General features: G+C 48.2%; 1 protein-coding gene across 5 annotated transcripts; it reads right to left on the bottom strand.

Annotated features, from left to right (window-relative positions):
• Positions 1-2,770: 2,770 nt before the first annotated feature.
• Positions 2,771-15,298, bottom strand: AMHR2 (anti-Mullerian hormone receptor type 2). Of its 5 annotated transcripts, XM_027036280.2 has the most exons (11): positions 8,612-15,298; positions 8,128-8,310; positions 7,680-7,871; positions 7,337-7,414; positions 7,017-7,150; positions 6,672-6,902; positions 4,978-5,092; positions 4,661-4,833; positions 4,310-4,457; positions 4,002-4,138; positions 2,771-3,115 (listed from the first exon to the last, which is right to left on the bottom strand). In XM_027036280.2, the coding sequence occupies exons 1-11, from the start codon at positions 8,682-8,684 to the stop codon at positions 2,906-2,908; spliced, it is 1,674 nt and encodes a 557-aa protein (XP_026892081.2). In that variant the 5' UTR covers positions 8,685-15,298; the 3' UTR covers positions 2,771-2,905. The 5 variants fall into 5 exon arrangements, with proteins under 5 accessions (XP_026892081.2, XP_026892082.2, XP_014936745.3 ...); XM_027036281.2 differs by lacking the exon at positions 8,128-8,310; XM_015081259.3 differs by lacking the exon at positions 8,612-15,298 and having other exon boundaries at positions 8,128-8,602.
• Between the last annotated feature and the right edge of the window lie 356 nt (positions 15,299-15,654).

Raw genomic sequence — 15,654 nt, 5'->3', positions numbered from 1 at the left:
CATAATACACATCTCTGTGAGCATGGGGTCACTAATCAGCAGTATCGTACGAGGTAAACACTGGGTTTAGCGCAGTAATCTTCACAAGTGGGACTCTAATATTTTATCACAGAAGTAGGGAATCATAGGATTGTAAATGACTTAGAGAATAATGCACTCCCCTTGCTGAGAAAATTAAACAAATAAACATTTCTAAGAGTTCACAGTTAGGAGAGCCAAGATTATCATCTTAAGTTTTCTGGGTTTTATGTTAGTGATCCCTTCAATACAACATATTACAACACACCTACTCAAAAATACCGCAAGTGTGCATTGTCATGCTTACAACAACCCTGCCATTGTTCTTTGTATTTGTGGCCGCTCTGAGTTTTGGAGATGGTCATACTTTTGTTTAATAAGCTTTCTTTTGCGGGGAGCAGTTTTAGATTTACAGAACGATTGAGAAGGCAATCAGAGTTTTCATATCCCTCACCCCAGCCCCCTATTATTAACACCTTATATTATTATGGTATGTTTGTTACCTTAATGTAATGATCCAGTACAGATTCATGATTACTAACTAAACTCCATACTTTATCCAGATTTATTTAGTTCTCACCTGGTGTCCTTTTCCTATTCTGGAATCTTACCCAGGATATCACATTTTATTTAGTCGTCATGTCTCCTTAGGCTCCTCTTCGTTGTGACAGTTTCTTAGGCTTTCTTTTGTTTGTTTGTTTGTTTGTTTGTTTTGTTTGTTTGTTTTTGGTTCTAGTTTTCATTTAAGATTTTTAAAAGTTTATTTATTTATTTTGAGAGAGAGGGAGAGAGAGAGAACGAGAAGTGTAGAGAGAGGGGGAGATAATCCAAAGCAGGCTCTGTACTCTCAGCACAGAGCCTGACAGAGGGCTTGATTCCATGAATCTCGAGATCACAACCTGAGCCAAAACCAAGTCAGTCAAGCCTGCTTAAGATTCTCTCTCTGTCCCCTTCTGCTCCTCTCCCTTGGTTGTTCTCTCTAAAATAAAAAAATTTAAAAAAAAAATTTAAAGAGTATGTGACTCTTCATCTCAGGATCGTAAGTTTGAGCCCCACATTGGGTGTACAGATTACTAAAAAAAGAGAGGGAGAGATGGAGAGAGAAACGGGGTGCTCTTGAGAGCTAGGGAAGAGGGTAGGGCAGCCCAGCTGGTGAGGGGGAAGCAGGATCTTGGATTTTGATGTGTTTGGTTTCAGGTGGTGGCTGCCTGTTCACATGATGATGTCTTGCAGAGAATTAGAGTTCTGAAGGAAAGTGAAGTCTCAGGGCGTGAGAGTGGACAGGCTCTGCACAGGCTAAATCCTGGAACTCTAGAACAACCAAGCTAGAAAGGGACGAGAGATCATCTCAATGTTCAGTCACAACTGTTCCCATTTATAGAGTGTCCACTGAGGTCAGGTGCTGCACAGGACCTGTCACCTCTTCTTTTTTACCCTGAATCAACTCTGCAATCAGGGTGGGCATTTTTATCCATACCTTACACATGATAAAACAGATTCTAGGGTTAAGTAACTTGCTCAAAGACATAGGGCTCAGTCACTGAGCAGGAATCAATCCTGTTGTAGTGAAGTCAGAGCCGTCCCAATCGTCTACTGGAGTTAGACCAGAAGGCCTCCAACCCCCTGATTTGGCAAGTGAGAAACTTGAGGCCTAGAAAGAGAAAATAACTTGCCCAAGTGCACTCAGGTAGTTAGAAACTAAACTAGGGAGGCTCCTGGCTGGCTTAGTTGAAGGGGCATGCAACTCTTGATCTTGAGGTCGTGAGTTCCAGCCCCACACTGAGTATAGAGCTTACTGAAATAAAGTTAAAAAAAAAAAAAAAAAAAAAAGAAGATCAGGTCATGATCTCGTGGTTTGTGGGTTTGAGTCCTGTGTTGGGCTCTGTGCTGACAGCTCGGAGCCTGGAGCCTGCTTCGGATTCTGTTGTCTCCCTTTCTCTCTGTCCCTCCCCTGCTCTCTCTCTCTCTCTCTCTCTCTCTCTCTCTCAGGAAATGAATAAACATTAAAAAAAAATTAAAAAAATAAAAAAAATGGACTAGTGCTATAAACCCGGCACCCATTGTAACATGTCCCTGAAGGGCACCCTGTGTGAATGGGGTCTGGGGTGGGAAAGAAAAGCCACTAGAAATCACACACACACACACACACACACACACACACACGCAAGAAATGAAGGAAGAACTTCTCAGCAGAGCTCACAAGGCCTTGCCTACAATCTCCACATAACCTCCCCTCTCTCTCTCCACAACACACCCTGCGCTTTTGCTCCCCAGGTTCCTTGTGGTTTCTTACTGCACCACATGACACAACACCTACTGCCCTCACCACTCCTGGAAAACCACTCATTCAAAACCCAAGCTTCCCGTGCCCTGTGAGGTCTTCCCACTCAAGCCTCAGGAGAGGACACCCCCAGGACCCTGTGCAGGCCCCACAAAGTGAGCTGTGCCTCTCTGAGCACCTTCAGAGCAGCGATTTGATTTCATCACATCCACCCCTTTTTTCCCCAGTGCTCTGCCATGCGATCCCACCAAATAAAGGCTTGGGGAAGAGAAAGAAAAGACAACAGACAGGAGGAGCCCCAGGATCACATGAAGGAAGGCCCCAGGACATGGAGATAATGCTGACTTCGTCTCCTTCCTGTGCACACCCACCCCTAGTCACTCGTCAGGACTGCAGTGTACTAGATGGCCACAGAAGGATCCAAGCATTCGACAAGTAGGAAAGGCAGTGGTGAGGCAGAGCAGACAGGCATCTGATCACCATATTTATGTTTGCATGTACATAGGTTATACATAAACTGCATATTTACAGGTGAGAGATGGTACAGGAGGACTCCTGGCACCAGGGCCTTGCTGAATGCCGAAGCAGCAGACATTCAGTGGAGGCCTACAAGGGGGAATGGCAGTGGGGAGGAGGTGAGAGGCAGTCTTCTGGGCAGAGAGGTGGGCAGTCGTGGGTGCAGCTCTCTGGGAAGGGGCGGGCCTCCTGAGGACGGGCGAGGGCAGCCAGGCGCTGCTGTACACACTCAGCTGTCAGCCGTGCTTCTGGGTCTGCATCCCAACAGTCCTCTAGCAGCTCTCTCAGGCCACCAGGGTCCTGGCAAGAAGGACCGGGAGGCAAGTTTAATCCCGGGATCCTGAGTGGCCCCCTGACCAGCCCCAGAGTTGAAAGGTGCCCACCGCTACCCTGTTCTCAACACTCCTCTTCTGACCCTCCCTGGAGCCTCCCTCCCCCGGCCCCAAATGAGACCCAGCCCTCAGCATCTTGCTTCCTATGAGACAGGTTCTTTGGGTGCCTTCCAGAGGGACCACCTTTTCCTCTGAGAAGCTAATTCAGGTTAATGACTTAACACACTGATGGGAAATTACTCTCCTTCCTTTCAGGCAACCAGGGTCTTAGGCAAACACTGCTTAACCCAACAGATACTTGTGCAGTGGAAATTTCAGACCAGGTAGCAGGGAAAGGGGCTTCCTGTTAGGAAACTATTTATACAGACCCTGTAATTTCACCATTTGGCCACTATTTTAACCCTTTATACCCAGGGCTGGCTTTTATTGGGTCGTGGTAGAAACCCAGATGTGTAGGACTGGGCGAGGAATTTTTGGATGGAGTGTTGGGCTCCTGGGTGCCAGGAGTGGAGCCATTTTGGGAGCAGAGCTCAGGGCAGAAGCAAGGCCAAGGTAGGCTTCCTGGAGGAGGGGACTGGGACACAGGGCTTACGGATGGTGGAGACAAGAGAGACAGACCAAGCAAGTCTGAGCAAGAGGAAGGTGCCTGTCTCAGGAATGGCTGTGTGAGACTTATGGTAGAAGAGGATGAGCTGAGGTACAGGGCAAGTTTGCTCAGCTCCAGCTGAACATGAGCCAGGAGTGGTGGCAGATGAGAGGAGACAGGAGCAGATGGGCTGGTCCTGGTAGTCAAGTCCTTGAAGCCCAGACCCACACCCTCCAGGTCCCCAGCCCACCAGCAGGTGGCCTCTTACTGTGGTGAAGCAGTGCCAGGTGGATGGGATGTAGGGGCGCCTTCTCTCCTCCACGGCCAAGGTCCACAGCTCACAGGTGGTAGGGGTGCTGCCCAGTTCTGCCTCATAGGCCAGTTGGAAGGGTGGTGGTCTGCTGTCTGGGGAAAGGCACAGGGGGCTAGGTATCAGCTAGCCCTAGGGTGTCTCCTTGTGGAAAGGCCGAGAGGGAGAAGGGCAGAGCTTCCTGCGTCAGGAGGCAAGTGGATCTAGAATGGGCAAGTGAGACATGGAGAGGAGGGGAGAGGGGGCACTGTCACACTCATCCTTACCAGGCCACAAATCTGGGCAGCGGCTCAAGATCTCCCATAGGAGCAGAGCCAGAGAGTAAACATCGGCTTGCCGGAGGGCCGTGCCCCAGTCTTGTAGGTCCAGAGTCTTGTCCAAGAGCTCTGGTGCCATGTACCTCTGGGTGCCAGCCTAGAGGGAAAGGCATGGAGGGCCAAGAATCATCTCACTGGCAAGCCTCGCTGCAACACTGGTACGCACGACATCCCCCCAACTAGACTCAGCAATGTCCCAAACTCTACAGGTACTGACGCATTGCTGCCACAGCAAAGGCCACATCTTCATCAGGAACACTGCCATCATCTCTGGGCCTCACCCTTATCCAGAGTACTCACCTCCATGATGGCAGCTGGGCCTCGGGGTTGAGTTGGGGCCCAGGTGGGAGGCTGGGTGAGGCCAGGGAGCACCAAGGCAAGGCCCAGGTCTCCAATGGCACACGACCCATCCTCCCGAATGAGCACATTCTGGCTGCTCAGATCTCGGTGGGCGATACCTGGTTTGTATTGGCCTGTGGTAGAAGCCAAGGTTGAAGGGGTATGGATCTTCTTCCTTTCTCTTGACCCTAGTTCTTCCCATCTCTAGCTAAGGGAGAATCAGAAACATAGCAGTGTGGCTCCTGATACCCATGGCTTCCTACTCCCAGCTCACCCACCATTCTGCCAGCGCTCCTCATGGAGAAATGCCAGGCCCCGCGCCAGGGACAGCGCCATCCGCATGGAACTTCCCCAGTCACTGGTGTGCTGGGTCAAGTAGTGGCACAGGGAGCCCTAGGGAGAAGCAGAGAGAAGAGGAAGACACATGATAAGCTGGAGGTGGCTGATCTACCCCAGGGAGCAGAGATCAATTGACAGACATCCCCCTGCCTCCCCCAGCAGACTGACACACTGATCCATCCAGGCTGAGACAAGAGGCGGTGGAGGAGTGAGAATGTGCATCAGTCAGATTGACTGGAAAAACAGTAACCCTACTTCAAATGTCTGAGCTCTTACGATGTGCCAGCCCTCCCGTAATCCTCACAACCCTAGGAGGCGTGTGCTCCTGTGATTCACGTTTCACCAATGAGGAGCTTGAAAGAGAGCTAGGTAAACTTGCTGGAAGTCACCTGGTGAGAGACAACCAGAGCTTGAACCCAAGCGGTCTCACTCTAGGGTCGCTCACTAGTAACCACCTTCTACTGCCTGGGGACTTGAGACAAAAACACAAACAGAAGAGGCAAGGCAAACTAGGTACTGGTACCTTTTGTGAACCTCCTGGCCTGAAGTGTCAGGCCTGTATAGGATAGCCAGCCGATGGGGACAGCTGTTGGGCAGAAGAGCAGCAGGTGGGGGGCAGGTGGAAATTGGGAGGCAAAGGAGTCACAGCATCCCTCATTCAACAAACATTACCAAGTGCCATCAGTGTGCCAGGGAAGTCAAACAAACAAACAATACCAAGAAAGCAGAGATTTTTGAGCTGGGCATTAAGGCACAAAGAGGGGACTTCCCAGAATTCAAGATGTCAGAGATCGAGGACTGCAGGTGCTAATAAAGTCCCAAGTCCTTAGCAGGCCCACAGGGCCAGGCCGGGTCTGATCCTTGCCTGCCTCTTCCTCTTTCCCGTCCGTGACCCTCCCCTCGAGTCACATCTCTTATTCTTCTCTCACAGTACCCCCTCTCTCAGCACGTAACGCGCTTGACAAAACTCAGTTTTGTGTTTACCTGACCCACTCTGTCTCCCCCACTACTCTCTAAAATCTACAAAGGCAAGGGCACCTGGGTGGCTCAGTCAGTTAAGCCCCTGACTCTTGATTTCAGCTCAGGCCATGGTCTCATGGTTCATGAGTTCGAGCCCCACATTGGTTCCGGCCTGATGGTACCAGAGGCTGCTTGGGATTCTCACTCCCTCTCTCTCTGTTCCTCCCCTGCTCATGCTCTCTCTTTCTCTCAATATAAATAAATACACATTTAAACAGCTTAAAACATAATAAAATAAAATAAAGTCTACAAAGGCAGGGACTAAGATGTCTTTCTTAGCACAGGAGGTGTGACATATAGTTCATACATATTTGTTGAATGAATATATAAAGGAGTTTGGAGGGCCGTGCCTTGAGATATTTCTTTAACAATGGTTTTCTTTAAGGATGGGAATATGATCGTTTTGAAATCTCCTCTTCTTTGTATTTTATGAGTTAAAAACATTAGCAAGTATTGCTTGTGTAATAAAAAACCAAGAAAAAACCAAAAAACCATTTTTAATGTGGAGAAGAAGTCTGAAGAAGAATAAGCATGAGCAGGGCCCCGCTGCCATCCAGCCATGCACCCACATACACACACATGCAAACACATAGAGATGTCCCTCGGTCCTCACCTTTGGGTGCAGCTCCAGTACCAGCAGGGGCCCACAGGGCAAGGGCCCAGGGCCCCCTCTGCTGGCGGTGATAAAGCGGACAATGTGGTCGTGCTGTAGGCTTGGCAGTTCATATAGTGCTCTCTCAGCTTGGAACTGGGCCACGGCCCTCAGGGAGAAGGCCTTGATGGCTACCAGCTTGCCTTGCAGCTGCCCAGCCCACACCACTGTGTGACCTCCTTCCCAGATTACCTGGTGGGGACACGGTGCCGGGGGTGGGTCTCAGCTAGCGTCAGGGCCAGGCTTCCTCCCCAGACCACCTTCTGGGGGTGACTGGAGGACCCTCCCCCACCCCTCCCCGGGCACCTGGGAGAAACACAGCTCGGGCAGCTCAGGCAGCTCGGGCAGCTCAGCACTCCAGTCCCTGCCTGAGCCTGGCTCTGGCTCTGGCTCTGGCTCTGGGCCACCTTGGACTCTGCAGGCCTTTCGCCGTAGCAGGGCTGGGGCAGAAAAAAGCCCTTGTGTCAGGGTGCACGGTCATGGAGACTGGGAAGGGGGTTTTGTGGGAGGTAATGGGCTCAGGGTGTAGAGATCTCAGAACCATGCGGTCAGGGGAACGTGGAGAGGGGTCAGAGCTTTGGGGCAGTGACTTGGGGTCACAAGGGAGGAATGGGGTAGATTAGTACCCAAGACGATGCTGCCCAGCAGCAGCAGGAGGAGGAGGAATAGCCCCAGCAGCACCAGCACCATCCAGATGGACTCGCCTGGACATTAAGGCAAGAATGCAGCCTAGATGAGCCCTGTCCCAAATCTGCTCTGTTCCTCTCACCCTCCTCAGAGAACTTGCTTCTGGATCCACCCCACCTTGGTCACAAGCCCCTTATCTCCCAGTCACCAGGGCAACCAACTTCTCAAGGCCAGGAGAAGGAAAACTTAGGATGGGGGTAGGGTGAGAACTGGCCCTGGTTCTACCTCTCATCCTAACCTGGGCCCCAGCCCCCACCAGGCCGCAGCACCCTGAGGGGCTACCTGGGACAGCTTGGGGACCCTGGGAGCCAGGAGTCCCAGGGCTCCCTGGAGGAGGCAGATGGCTGTAATTGGCATTGCAGAAGTCAGTGCCACAGGAGCAGGTGAAGAGAGTGGACCTGGGGCCAGGGTGGGCTCGGGGGCTCAGCTCACAGTGTGAGGCCTCACAGTCTGGCTCATCACTGTCTCGGCATCCTGATGGGGTGGAATTACAAGAGGGGAGAAAGGGAGAAAGAGAGAGAGAGAGAGAGGGGGCGAGCGAGCATAATGGAGTCTAGGAACAGAGAGGGTAACCCCGTCCTCTATCAAAGACATCCCCTCCATCTCATATGGGCTTTTCTTTCCCTCCACACATTCCATTTCTCCTTCTCTCCCACTGCTATAACCCCCCACCCCAGGATGTACCTGTCTCCCACCATAGCTATCACCTGCTATATACTTTGCCATTCACCTTGCATCTCCACCTGTGCCTGGTGTTGGGTCAGGTTCCAGATCCCAAAACAGCAGCGGCTGTAGAGGCAGCGGATAACCCTGGGGGGCCCTGGTCCTGCATCTAGCAGCTTCCCCAGTGTCTTTGTGCTTCCCCGCACTCCAGGGGCCTCAAAGAACACACAGGTCCGCCTGCTTGGGGGTGCTGTGGCCCAGGGTGGGGAGAGGGGAGGGTTCAAGATGGGAGTGAATGCAGGGGCAAAAGCAGCAGCCAAAAGGAGGGACAGAACATGTTTCATATCCCAGGGCCAGCATGGTAAAGCCACAGGAGGAAACAGGGTCAGCAGAGGCCTGGAACCTGACCCCACCATGGGGACACATGGCTGTACCTTTTGCCCTCACTCACCCACCCCACTGATTCTTCCAAAGGGATGGCTGCTGCTTCAAGTCCCGCTTTCCCTCAATGGGCAAGTGGAAAGGCCCTGCCCCACCCTGTAGACACTTACCTTGCACAGCTATGGGGAGGAGTACCCAAAGGCCCAGAGTCCCCAGCATCATGCTGGAGGAGGCAAGCAGCATGGAGAGGGGAGCATGAACCAGCACAGCTGCCCCCGGCAAGAGCTTCGTTCAGATACAGGACGCTGTGGGTCTTCTGATCCCTCAGTCCCCAACTCCGCCCCCCTCCCTCTTTCCAGTTGCTGCGGGGGAGATGGCTGCTGTGGGGGAGAGGATGGGTGTAGGGAAAAGCAGGGAGAGGGAGGAGCAGAGAAGCAATCACATATCCTCTTCTCTGCAGCCGCCTCCTCTTTTCTCTGCAAAGTGGGAGGAGGGGGTCTTGGAGGCCCAGCTGTGAACCCTGTGATGCCTGACTTCAGACCTCTGCCCTTTGCTGACCCTGGAAGAAAGTGCTGGATCCTGTCAGTCCTTCTTAGGCTGGAAACCAGAGTGAGGTCAACTGAGCCATTTGGCTGTGCCCAAGATCTCTCTAACCCTTATTTTCAGGGCTCGGATCTGTAGCTCTCTGGGCAGAGGCAGGCTTCACAGTCCATACTAAAGTTGACCTCAGTTTCCAAACTCAAGAATCAGAAAGCAGTTATATAAAACTTCTCAGAGTTTAAAAAAGTCACATTGAAAAATGGGAATAATGGTAAATTTTATGTTACCAAAAATTTTAAAATCATATGGAGTCATACACTGAACAAAATCACTATTATTGAGAAGGTAACAAACTTTTATTGAGCACCTATGTGCTATGGCACAGCTAGGGCTATGCATTTTACAATCATCTCATTTTCCCATTGAGCTATTTATTATTATTTTCACTTTACAGGTAAGAAAGCTAAGCTTAGGTAACTTGCCCAAGGTCACTCTGCTAGGAAACAGAGCTAGGACCTGAACCTAGGTAAGTCTGATTCCAAAGCCCAGGCTCTGTTCTTTACATTATGTCATGAGGCCTGAAAACAAAAAATTCAGCAGTAAAAAATATTTCCATTTGATACAGTGTTTGAATATTTGAATTTGGATGGCTGAGAGAATGTACACCATTCATTACCTGCCAGCAGGCACTAACTAGACAAGGAGGGTCCAGTTCAAACTATCACCACCAGAGGTCAGCAGACATAGGAGAAACTCAGGATGCTTCCTGGGGGCAAAAAGGGCCAGCCTCCTCTGAGGACTAGTATCACATCTCCTGTATCTACTAAACTGCAGAGACTGTAAAACGTGAAGGGAGAGCACAGGGTATACAGTGGGAACATCAGCATGGAGATGGAAGAAGTCTATGGTTTGTGGTGCAATAGGAGACAGGAGTCCAGCTCCACCAGACTCTTCCCCAGAGTAAGACATTACAGTAATAGGTAATCATTTCCACATCTGTGAGCAGTTGGCTCCCATGAGAATTAGAGTCAGAGGGGACCGGTTCCCTGTTTTCCTAGCCTCTGTCCCCCTGGTGGCTGCCTAGAAACCCTTTCTGGCAATGGTCTGGCTTAGACCAGGAATGAGGCTGTAACTCTTTTTTTTTTTTTTTTAAATATATTTATTAATGTTTTATTTTTGAGAGTGACAGAGAGAGTGACGGGGAGAGAGAGAGAGAGAGAGAATATGAGAACAAGCAGGGGAGTAGCAGAGAGAGAGGCAGAGGATCCAAAGCGGGCCCTGCACTGACAGCAGAGAGCCCAATGTGGGGCTCAAACTCACGAACCGTGAGATCATGACCTGAGCTGAAGTCAGACACCTTACCCGACTGAGCCACCCAGGTGCCCCAACTCTTTGATTCTGGAGCCTTTCTCCTGGGGACCCTGCATGAAGGAAGGAAAGAGTAAAAGCTCCAGTAGTTGTGAAAGAGCAACTGGAGGAATGATGAGGGCCAGAGGCAGATAGACAGCTGCCCATCCCTCCCTCCGACCTTCTGGGAGTCTGCAGGGCCCTGCCAGTGAGATGGAATGTTGTACTTAGTTACAGCGATCTTCCTTCACCAGCTCCCAAATCAGATAAGTCTGGAGGTGGGAGTGGGGAGGTGGGCAGGCAGGAGTTGAAGATCAAATAACTTCTTGTGTCTGGAGTGTCTCAGGAGACTACCTCCTCCAGAGGGGAACAAGGCAAGGATCAGGCAGGAAGGCAGTCTCCTCACCCAAAGCCTTGGACAACTACTCCTTTTCAAAGACAGAAACATTCCAGCCAGGTTTATGAGGTGAGGTGGTGATAGAAGGGGTAAGAATCTGAGAGCTGAGGGATTAGGAAGGTCCTGAGAAAGAACCTCAGTATAGAAATAAAGTCTCCCTGGATTCCACATACACAAAGATCTTCATCAGGATCCCGATTCAAGTCTGCAGTGGCCCAGTAAGTTACCTGTGACCCCCATGTCTACAGGGCTAAAGTGAGTTGTTTATTCACTTAACTCAGAAATATCTATTCTGTTGTTTTGTTTTTTTAATTGAAGTAATCCCTACATCCAAGGTGGGGCTCAAACTCACGACCCTGACATCAAGAGTCTCGTGCTCTTCCAACTGAACCAGCCAGGCACCCTTAGGTCTCAGTCTTAAAAAGGAATTTCACTAGGTGCTGGGTCTACAAAGAGATGTGTGATTCCTGCCCTCCAGGATCTCAGAGTCTATAAAGGCAAGAAGATACATCAACAAGCAACCAGAAAATTACGTGTCAGACTAGGGGTATGGGCAAGGAGCTATATAAGGAGAAAGATCAAATAAGTTAATTCTGTCCAGGGCAGACAAGGGAAGAAAAGTACCTAGAGGGTGTGTGTTGGGGGCAGGGAGAGTAAGCAGGAGAAAGGGGTATGAGATATGAAGAAGAAAAGCACCCTAGATTGGAAAGGTTTTCAAGTTTCTATCAAGGAGACTAGACTTCTCCTAAAAGCAAAAAATTTTAGGGAGGGATTTGGTGGCAGTGCGGAAGATGGCTGATTGGCTCGGGGAGACTAGAAGCAGGGAGATCAGTTATGAGACCTGAGCACTAGCCAAGGTGAGTACTAGAACAGTGGAAATAAAAAGAGATAAAGTTGAGATACACTGTATTGGTAATATTGACAGGATTGGTAATCAAATGAATGTTGGTATTTGAAAGAGAATTGAAAGATGATTCTGAGGTTTCAAGTATAAATGATCAAGGGGTAGTAACACTTGGGGGAATATAAAGGATTATTTCCCCGTCTTACATGTTCATTTTGAGTTATCTGTGGGACATCCAGATGAAAATGTCCTGTAAGCAGTCTGCCAGGTGGAGAGAAAAGGTTGGGCTTAAAATTTGGGATAGCTGAAGAGTGGATGGATACAACTTGTTTAAGGGGGTGAAAGGCAGAGTAAGGTAAAGGACACACGACAGGGACACCAACATTTAAGGGACAGAAGTAGCTATGAAGGAGACAAAGAGTCAGAAAGGCTGAAGGAGAACGAGGAGTTATTAGCCCCACACTCCAAGGGACCAGAGCTCTGAGATGCACATGGTTGCTTCTTAGTAAGGTCTAAGAGGCAAAGGACTGAAAGACCACTGGAGCTGGCAACCAGATCGCTGACGTTTCTAAGAAACAATTTCGTAAATGACAGGTGCTGAACAAAGTGGCCTGAGGGGTGAATAAAAGAGAAGAACTAAGTGTAAACTACTTGCACTAACTGTGGCAATCAAAAGAGACTAGATCTGAAGTTCACAAGTGGAAGCAGAAGGACAGAGGGACAGATAACATGCTTACAGGGTGACAAAAGGGAACCCAGGAGAGACTGAAGATGAAAGGGGAAAATATCATCAAAACAAGTGAGGTTGAGTGCACAAATGGCAGTGCTGGCCTTGAAAAGGCAAACTGTTTCACTCCCAAGAAAAGATAAGGAGGTAAACTAGTATCAGTGACTATATAAATGTAGGGAAAGGGAAGTAAAGAAATTCATCATTTCCGTGTAATAGGAAGTAAATCATCTGCTAAAAAAATGGGGTCAGGATTGGGAAACCTGAAATTAATGGTGTCTCTTTCACCTGACTATGAAGTACTTGATGGCAGGACCTGTCATTTTTTATCCTCAAACTAGGTTAGTACCCAGGACACAGTAAGGGCCCAATACATGTTTACTGAATGCATAGATGACACAAATATTAAAGGCCCATTTAGAGCTACAAAACCAAAACAAGAACCCAAAACCAAAAAATCTTTCCCCGCACCATTAAAGTCAAATGTTAAAATGTTGTATCGCTAGTGGCTAACATAAGGAAATCCAATGGCTGAGTTTAGCCATGGCTGAGTGACTGACAAAGTAAAGGTAGTCAAATGAACACAATTGACTGAGAATGCTGGTAGCCACAGTATAAACAAGTGACCAAGGATTCTTGGATAGGTAGGAAGGGAAGTGAAGCCATAGGCTGTTGGGAAGTGGAAAGACTGTCAGAATAACTTCAATTTCAGTTTCAGATGGGGCCATAATCTAGATTCGATCATGTTAGACACAGACTGGTATTAATTGCTGTAAAATACGTTGGGGCTACATCTTAGTTTCTAAATACCATTCTCCAATAAAGAACTAAGGGTCCTTGGAGAAATGGCTGATCCTAAGGCTAGGACAGGGAAAATACAAGATAAACATGAAGCATCTTGTACTTCAGAAAGTTCTTTAAAAAGTGCTCAAAAAAGTAAAAGGATGTAGATGTATCAAAGAGACACAGGAGCCAACCTGAAAGAGCTCCCAATGGTCAAAGCTGGGACAGTTTGAGCAATGAAAATAATATAGTACCGAATTACAGACCAGGTCTAAAATAAATATACATTGAGTACATACCAATATAAATCAATAGTGAGGGGAGAAAAGACCGTTTTCTCACAGAATCCCAAATACTCTACATAGGTATTATTTCCACTAGGAAGGGAAACTTAATTCCTACCAACTCCATTAAGGGTGGGCTAGATTTAGTGACTTGCTTCCAAAGAACAGGGAAAGAAAAACAGTGGAGAAATCTGACAAACATTATCTTAACCAAGTGATGAAGACTATCATCAGTAGGGTCATGTGGCTATGACCCTTGATAGGATGTGATGAGGACATTTCACATCATTTCACCTGTGTGGTGTTTCTTCCAAAAACCTATAAGCTCAATCTAATAATGACAAAACATCAGAAAAATTCAGATTGGGGGATATTCTACAAGACACTTGGCCAATACTCCCAGACTGTCAAGATCATGAAAAATAAGAAAAGACTAAGAAATTGTCACAGACCAGAGGAGACTTGGGAAGAGTATCAGCTAAAGGCAATGTAGCATCCCAGAATGGATTCTGGAACAGGAGGACATCAATGAGAAAATGTGAAACCCATAGAGCCTAGGGGTTAGCTAATAGAATGTACCAGTGTCAGTTTCTGAGATTTGACAACACAGAATATTTACAATAGAAAAAAACTGGGTAAGGAGTACATGGAATCTCTCTGCACTATCTTTGCAACTTTCCTTTAAATTTAAACGTATTCCAAAATAAAAAGCTTATACACACCAAAAAAAAAGAGGTTGGGCCTGCCCCGTTTCTCTTGGTCCTCCACACTTCTATGTACTCATGGTACATTGATATGGTCATGAAATTGTTTGCCTGGGAGTTAAGTGTAGGGCAATTGTATTAACATGTATGACGGCACAATGGTGTACCTGGAAACCTTTGTTGGGTTCAGTATATGAAATTACAACCATATTTCTCCCCATTCCCACCCTGTCAACACACCAGAGACGTGGCTTTTTATTAAAAAAACTTTTTTTTAATTGGTTTACAAAGGAGCTACAGACTACATTGAAACTAATCTTTGTACAAAAAGGCAAAAAAAAAAAAAAAAAAAAAAAAAAAAAAAGCCCCAAAACACCCAGAGACAAAAGGTAGGGGGAGAGACAAGAAAGGAAGATACAAAAGAGCAGGAAGAAACTGAAAGACAAGAGATTAGCATCATACATACATAAGATCAGGGGGGAAAAAAAGAGCAAGAAAGATGAGAGCGCATTTAGAAGTATTTCCCCACACAGCCCTGGTGATAATCAGATTGGAATCAACAACAAACACAGCATGAGAATATTAAGAGATTTAAAAAGGCAACAGTGGTATGGAGACTGGTTATCGCCAGTGTTGAGAAAGAGAAACCTGTTGTAGGCACCGGAGACTGGAGCACTGCCCCTCCCTCCCAGAGGATGACAGGCCCGGGAAGAGGAAGCAGGCCCTGGGGCAGCTGCCATTGGTGTGTGTAGAGATGGTCTCCTCAGGTCAATCTCAGCATATTATCCCCATCTTCCCCCCAGAGTCTTTGTACCCTAGACTCCAGGTGAGGGTACAGGACGTCATTGGGAGGAAAAGGTGAAGGCCTGCCCTAGTCCACACCGTTCAAGAGCAGTTGCTGGGAGAGTGGAGGGCAGCGTAGATAAAGCCCATTCCCCTGTGGAGAAGGCACAGTGTAATTCCTGAAGGTGAGACAGAGGAAAACACACACCCCAGGAGAGGTATCAACAGAGTCCTCACCACCTGCAGCCGCAGCTTAACCCCATTTGTTATGTTTTTTGATACTGAAGGGAGTTGAGGGACAGATCACCACACCTCTTCTCACTTAGCAGGGACAAAGAAGACTGGGGATGTCTGACAATAAGGAAAGAGGAAAACAGGAAATGTACTCATTTCTCTCAAATGAACATGGTAGAGGAAATCTTTCTGGGTTTGGGGATGTCAAACTGGAGAAGACATAAGGGAGGGATGAAGCCAGGGACCCCCTTTTTTTCCCCTTGCCTAGCCTTCAATCTAAGGCAAGTGAGCCAAACTGGAAAGAGGGAGTAGGAATTTAAGCTTAAGGCTGTTCAATGTCCTCCCGGGGGCTGGTGTTTAGGGAAGGCAGACAAAGAAAAGAAACAGGTCAACCTCAAAGCTGGTCTGCTCATCCTCCTAGAAAAGGTCTGTACCCCAGGAGGAGAGCCAAGAGAGGCACCAGAGAGAACACATGCTCCCAAACAAAAGTAATAACCTGCCCACATTTTATCAGCAGTTTTCAAAAGCAATGTTTTCCGGGGTTGGAGAAATGCCATATCCTCCTCCCTT

This window comes from Acinonyx jubatus, chromosome B4 (assembly GCF_027475565.1).
Source record: "Acinonyx jubatus isolate Ajub_Pintada_27869175 chromosome B4, VMU_Ajub_asm_v1.0, whole genome shotgun sequence".
NCBI classification, from domain to species: Eukaryota; Metazoa; Chordata; class Mammalia; order Carnivora; family Felidae; genus Acinonyx; species Acinonyx jubatus.
This window is presented reverse-complemented; position numbering and strand designations above follow the sequence as displayed.